The 7384-nt window shown below is 43.7% G+C and overlaps 1 protein-coding gene across 1 annotated transcript in view; it reads right to left on the bottom strand.

Moving 5' to 3' along the window:
* LOC122551933 (inactive dipeptidyl peptidase 10-like) overlaps nucleotides 1–7384 on the bottom strand; it is a 1705342-nt gene that overhangs the window by 135714 nt on the left and 1562244 nt on the right. Inside the window, exon 12 of the mRNA XM_043694504.1 lies at nucleotides 4210–4248. Coding sequence (XP_043550439.1) covers nucleotides 4210–4248 — 39 coding nt within the window. The remainder of the gene's footprint in view (nucleotides 1–4209; nucleotides 4249–7384) is intronic.

Raw genomic sequence — 7384 nt, forward strand, 5'->3', positions numbered from 1 at the left:
TAGGTGGGACTAGATTGGGTTGGGATATCTAGTTGGCACAGATGGGTTGGACCGAAGGGTCTGTTTCCATGCTGTACATCTCAATGACTCTATGACTCTTTAGCCTATCTATGTCTCTCTGTAACCTACAACATCCTTCAGCACTGTCCAAAACTCCACCAACCCTCATGTCATCAGCAAATTTACTAACCCATCCTTCTACACCCTCGTGCAAATCATGACAAGCAGCAGTGGCTCCAAAACAGATCCTTGCAGTAGACCACTAGGAACTGAACTCCAGAATGAACATTTTCCATCAACCACCACCCTCTGCCTTCTTTAAGCTTTCCAATTTCTGATCCAAACTACTAAATCATCCTCAATCCCATGCCTCTGTATTTTGTGCAATAACTTACTGGGGGAACCTGATCAAACGTCTTACTGAAATCCAAATGCATCATATCAACCGCTTTACCCTCATCCACTTGTTTGGTTACCTTCCCAAATAACTCAATAAGATTTGTGAGGCACGACCTACACTTCACAAAACTGTGTTTACAATCCCTAATCAATTTATTTCTTTATAGATGATGAGAAATCCTATCTTTTATAATCCTTTTCAACACTTTAACCACAAAGTAAGGCTCACTGGTCTATATTTACCAGAGTTGTCTCTGTTAATTATAGACCAGTTGGAAAATTATGATGATAATAAAAACAGGGATATTATACTACCACGGTGTGATTAGTGTCTTGTCACAAATGGCTTTAAGATGTCTAGTGTGGACAAAGTTACAAACCTCATACTGGTAGTGACCATTCTGCTGAGTTCAATAGGAACACACAGTACCGTGGCTTTGATGGTCCATGTTTGCTAGCAAAACTTTCCACTTTGGTCAGGAGTTTCAATTTAGTAAATAGTTATTCAGGAAAAGCTAGATGAATAAATACCTTGTTTGACTCCTGAGTAACTATCACACTGACCATACCACCTTCCTCTACCAGGCCTCTTCTCCACCAGAAAAGACCTCCTCATATTCATTACACCTTCCCAGACCTTGACCCGACAGCCCCATTCATCCTGACACAAGACCTGCTCTTCCCCTATTTCAGACACAACTCCCACTGTATTCCACTTCTCTAGATCCTGCCACTAGAACAAATCTTTACCCTTCCCGCAATCATTCAAATCTGACCTCTTCTTCACCTACTCAGACCTGACCCACTTCTTTCCCTGTTCCAGACCCAATATTCCTGCTCCAGTTCTGGATCCAAGACACCCCTTCCCCTACCTCTGGATAGCCCCATCCCATATATCAATACAGAAAACAAGGATGAAGCGTTTGCAACAATCTTCAGCCAGAAATGCTGTGTGCATCATCCTCTGGCATTAAAAAATCACAAATGTCCATTTTCCACCCATTCAACTCAAGATTTCAAGAAATTGCATTGGACACTGCAAACTTTGTCAGGTCTGATAACCTTTCAGCAGCCCTCCCCAAGATGTACCAGTGTAACTGCAACTTGTTAGTAGCAGGCAATGTTCACAATTGCTCAAATATGTCTTATCCATGAAAATCAGGAGAAATGCAACCTTATCATTTATTACCCCATCAGGCAACTCTTGATCATTCACAAAATAGAATGTGTCATTGACAGGCAATCAGTAGCATTTGCTCCACAAGAACCTGCTCACTGATAGTCAGATTGGGTTCCACCAGACCTACTTAGCTCTTTATCTCATTATAATCTTGGACAAAAGAGCTGAATTCCCAATGTCAGGTGAGAATGATTATTCTTGACTTCAAGACTGCATTAGACCAAGTGTAGCATCAAGGAGCTCTGGCAGCATTGGAGTCAATGGGAATTGGGGAAATCTCTGTTTTTGGTTGGAATCATACTGAACAGAAAAGAAAATAGTTGAGATTCTGGAGGTCAATCATCTCAATCCTAGGACAAGTCTCCAAGAGACCCTTAGGGTAGTGTCCTGGGCACAATCATTTACAGTAGCTTCGTCAATGACTTGCCTTCCATCATAAGGTCAGACGTATGGTAATTTCCTGATATTGCATAAATATTCAGCACCATTTGCAAATCCTCAGATATCGAACCAGAACATGTCCAAATGCAGAAAGACCTGCATAATATCCAACTTTGTGCTGACAGGTGGCAAGCAACACTTGCAGCACACATGTGCCAGCCAATAGCCATTTTCAGAGAGAGAATCTAATCATCACTCTTCAACATTCAGTGGCTTTACATTGCTGAATCCTACACTACCAACATCCTGAGGCATACGACTGACTGATCAGAAACTGACTGGAATTGCCAAATAAATACTGTGGCTGTAGAAGTAGGTCAGAAGCTAGGAATTTTGGGGTGAGTAATTCACCTCCTAACTCTTGAAAGCCTATCCAACACTCAGATGCACAAGTCAAGAACAGAGTGGAATACTCTTCACTTACCTGGGATGAGTGCAATTCTTACAATACTCAAGAGGCCTGACATCAGCCAGGATAAAGCAGCCCACTTGATTGGCACTCTCTTCAACATTCAGTCCTGCCATTGCCAATGCACAATGGCAGCAATGTGTACTAACAATGACATGCATTACAGCAACTCACCAAGTCTCCTTCAACAACATCTTTAAATGTGCTGCCTCTACTGCCTAGAAAGATGAGGCCAGCAATAAATAGGAGTATCAACTGCAAGTTTTCCCCCACGCCAATCACCATTCTGACATGGAAATATATTACCACTTCTTCATCGTGGATGGGTCAAAATCATGGAATCTTAACAACTTTGTTTCTGTACAGCCTCACTACATGAACTGCAGCAGTTCAAGAAGGCAGATCATAGTGACCAGAGACAACTGAAGTTGGGCATAAATGATGTCTTGCCAATGACATCCTCATAATATGAAATAATTTTTTTTGAAAAATCAGAATATAACTAACTTTGAGTCGCCCAGTGCTTCTAATTATTTGCCATTTTAATTCAAACAACTCAACTCCCACTTGGACATTTCTGCTGTCAGCTTCCTACACTGTTTCAATGAAGCTGAACATAAGCTTGAGAAACAGCACCCACCTTTCAATCAAGTACTTTTTATCCTTCTAGATTCAATACTGAGTTCAATATTATCAAATCATAATCTCTGTCGTATTCAGCACCATTTGCAAATCCTCAGATACCAAACCATTATATGTCCAAATGCAGATGCATAATATCCAGGTTTGAGGTGACAAGTGGCAAGCAATACTTGTAGCACACAAGTGCCAGTTAATGGCAATCTCCAGAAATAGAGAATCTAACCATCACTTTTCAACATTCAGTGGCTTTATCATTGGATAGCAGCAATTTCTTATGATTTGGTTGTTTGCTACTTAATCCTCTTCTGAATTCATCACTAATTCCTTAACTTGTCCCATTGCCATTTGCCTGATAGTATTCTATGTCCTTTCATTTAATCTCTCCAAATGTCCACCCAATCACAGACATTTGTTTTCTTTAATTCATTCACATGATGAGGGCATCATTGGCTAGTTAGCATTTATTGTTCATCCCTAATTTTCCAGAGGCAATTAAGAGTCAACCACATTACTGTGGATCTGGAGTCACATGTAGGTTAGACTAGGTAAGGATGGCAGTTTCCTTCCCTGAAGGACATTAGTGAACCAGATGGGTTTTTCCAACAATTGACACATGGTCATCATTAGATTCATAATTCCAGATATTTATCGAATTTAAATTCAACCATCTGCCATGGCAGGATTTGAACCTGGGTCCTCAGAACATTATGAAAGGCTTATGCCGAAACATCAACTGTCCTGCTCCTTGGATGCTGCTTGATTTGCTGTGCTTTTCCAGTGCCACACGTTTTGTCTCCGGATTAACAGTCCAGTGATAATACCACTAGGACATTGCCTCCCCTCCTTTTTTGCTCTTTTACAATTTCACTCTTTCATTCCATCTGCACGTGCATAAAATCTGTTGCCTCTCTAAAATTGTCCTTCCTAATGAATATTTGTGTCTCTGTCTACATATGTAGTATGAGTTGTAGTATTGAAATATGTAGTATTTCAAGAATTCACTGCTTTTATTTCAATGGTGCCCCTCTCCTTAATCACATTTCTGGTCATATTATAATTTGAACATCAAGGTGATCAATTTAATTAACATTAATTATGGTTTTAAAATGAATCCATTTTAACCGATATATTTTCTTACCTGTTTAGAAAGCCAGAGTTCAGACACTGTCTCATGTTTCTAAAATAGCCACAGAAAAGAAACAGAATGAAAATGAAACAAAACACAATTAATTATTCATCTGGAAGAATTTCTTAACATATCAGTCTCTGAGTCTTGAAATAAAGGTAACGTGTGCATTGTCTGTACTTCTATTTAAACTAGAAAGGAGGAACAATATGGGTAACCATACATAATCTATAAGAATATTGTACATTAACAATTTGAAAAAATTGTTAGGCTTTGTACACTGCATTTCAACACTGTCTCATGGGTTTCACTAACAATTTGGTGCTAGCCAAGATCAAGAATCCAGTTTTAATGTGAACAATGGGTCCATGAGACCATGACATCTGAAAATCAAACCATGACATCGGAAAAAAAACTATTGCATCCATAGTCTGAATCAAATTGAGTACGGAAGTACTGAACAGTGACTGCCAGCAATTTGAAAGAATGGGAAGCAGAGGGTGCCACTTGGCAGGTGAGCATAAGTAATATCAGCAGTGTTTTAGGAGTGAAACCTATCTCCATCCTTGATGCTACAGGTGTTAGTTCAGGCAGAGGAAGAAAATCAAACAAAAATGCAAAAAAAAAAGACCAAAGAAAATTTACAGCCCAAGAAGAGGCCCTTCGGCACTCCAAGCCTGAGCTGATCCAAATCTACCATCTAAACCTGTTGCCCAATTCCTACGCATCTGTATCCCTCTGGTCCCCACCTACTCATGCATCTGTCCAGATGCATAGAGTCATAGAGATGTACAGCATGGAAACAGACCCTTCGGTCCAACCCATCCATGTTGACCAGATATCCCAACCCAATCTGGTCCCACCTGCCAGCACCCAGCCCATATCCCTCCAAATCTTTCCTATTCATATACCCATCCAAATGCCTCTTAAATGTTGCAATTGTACCAGCCTCCACCATTTCCTCCGGCAGCTCATTCCATACACGTACCACCCTCTGCGTGAAAAAGTTGCCCGAGGTCTCTTTTATATCTTTCCCCTCTTGCCCTAAACCTATGCCCTCTCGTTCTGGACTCCCCGACACCAGGGAAAAGACTTTGCCTATTTATGCTATCCATGCCCCTCATAATTTTGTAGACCTCTATAAGGTCACCCCTCAGCCTCTGACACTCCAGGGAAAACAGCCCCAGCCTGTTCAGCCTCTCCCTGTAGCTCAAATCCTCTTAAATGAATCTACCATGCCTGGCTCTACCACCTCTGCTGGCAATGCGTTCCAGACACCCACCACCCTCTTGTAAAGTACTTGCTGCATGCATCCCCTTAAACATTCCACCTCTCACCTTGAAAGCGTAACCTCTTATTATTGAATCCTTCACCCTTGGAAAAAGCTTGTATCGATCCACCCTGTCTATAGCCTTCATGATTTTGTAAACCTCAATCAGGTCCCCCCTCAATCTCCTTTTTTCTAATGAAAATAAACCTAACCTACTCAACCTCTCTTCATAGCTAGCACTTTCCATGCCAGGCAACATCCTCAAACTTTCTCTGCACCCTCTCCAAAGCGTCCACATCCTTTTGGTAATGTGGCAACTAGAACTGTACATAATATTCTAAATGTGACCGAACCAAATTCTTGTACAATTTTAACATGACTTGCCAGCTCTTATAGTCAATACCCCATCCAATGAAGGCAAGCATACCATATGCCTTCTTGACCACTCTACCCACCTGTGCAGCAACCTTCAGGGTACAATGGACCTGCACTCCCAGATCTCTCTGCCCATCAACTTTTCCCAAGGCTCTTCCGTTCATTGTATAATTTGCTCAAGAATTAGACTTGCCTAAATGAAGAAATCCCCCACCGCAACTTGGTTCATTCTCCAATACCAGGTCCAATATGGCCCCTTCCCTTGTCGGACTGACATACTGCTCTAGAAAACTCTCCTGGATGCTTCTTTCAAATTCTACCCTGTCCAGACCTCTGACGCTAAGTGTATCGCAATCAATGTTCGGAAAATTAAAATCTCCCATACCACTACCCTATTGCCTCTACATCTTTCCATAATCTGTTTACCTATTTGTTCTTCTACCTCACGCTCACTGTTTGAAGGCCTGTAATATAGCAATTTCCCAATTCCTTCGTCTCCGCCGCATCTGCTCCCAGGAGGACCAGTTCAAAATACGTACAACACAGATGGCCTCCTTCTTCAAGGACCGCAATTTCCCCCCCGACGTGGTCGACGGTGCCCTCCACCGCATCTCCTCCACTTCCCGCTCCTCCGCCCTTGAGCCCCGCCCCTCCAACCGCCACCAGGACAGAACCCCACTGGTCCTCACCTACCACCCCACCAATCTCCATGTACAGCGCATCATCCGCCGTCACTTCCGCCACCTCCAAACAGACCCCAGCACCAAGGATATATTTCCCTCCCCTCCCCTATCAGCTGTCCGTAGAGACCACTCCCTCCGCGACTCCCTTGTCAGATCCACACCCCCCACCGACCCAACCACCACTCCCGGCACCTTCCCTTGCAACCGCAGGAGGTGCAACACCTGCGCCCACACCTCCCCCCTCACTCCTCTCCAAGGCCCAAAAGGAAACTCCCATATCCGCCACAGATTCACCTGCACCTCCACCCACATCATCTACTGCATCCGCTGCAGCCGGTGTGGCCTCCTCTATATTGGGGAGACAGGCCGCCTACTTGCGGAGCGATTCAGAGAGCACCTCTGGGCCACCCGGACGAACCAACCCAACCAACCTGTAGCACAGCATCTCAACTCCCCCTCCCACTCCACCGAGGATATGCAGGCCATTGGACTCATCCACCGCCAAACCACAACAACCCGACGGTCGGAGGAGGAGCATCTTATCTTCCGACTGGGAACCCTCCAACCACAGGGGATGAACTTGGACTTCAACAGTTTCTTCACCCCCCCTCCCCCCACCTTGTCTCAGCCAAATCCCTCCAGCCCGGCACCGCCTTCCTGACCTGCAGTCTTCTTCTTGACCTCTCCGCCTCCACCCTACTCCAACCTATCACCTTCACCTTGACCTCTTTCCACCTATCACATTTCCAACTCCCCTCCTCCAAGTCCCTCCTCCCTACCTTTTATCTTCTCCTGCTGAACACTCTCTGCTCATTCCTGAAGAAGGGCCTGTGCCCGAAACGTCGAATCTCCTATTCCC

Source organism: Chiloscyllium plagiosum, chromosome 7 (genome assembly GCF_004010195.1).
Source record: "Chiloscyllium plagiosum isolate BGI_BamShark_2017 chromosome 7, ASM401019v2, whole genome shotgun sequence".
Taxonomy (NCBI): Eukaryota; Metazoa; Chordata; class Chondrichthyes; order Orectolobiformes; family Hemiscylliidae; genus Chiloscyllium; species Chiloscyllium plagiosum.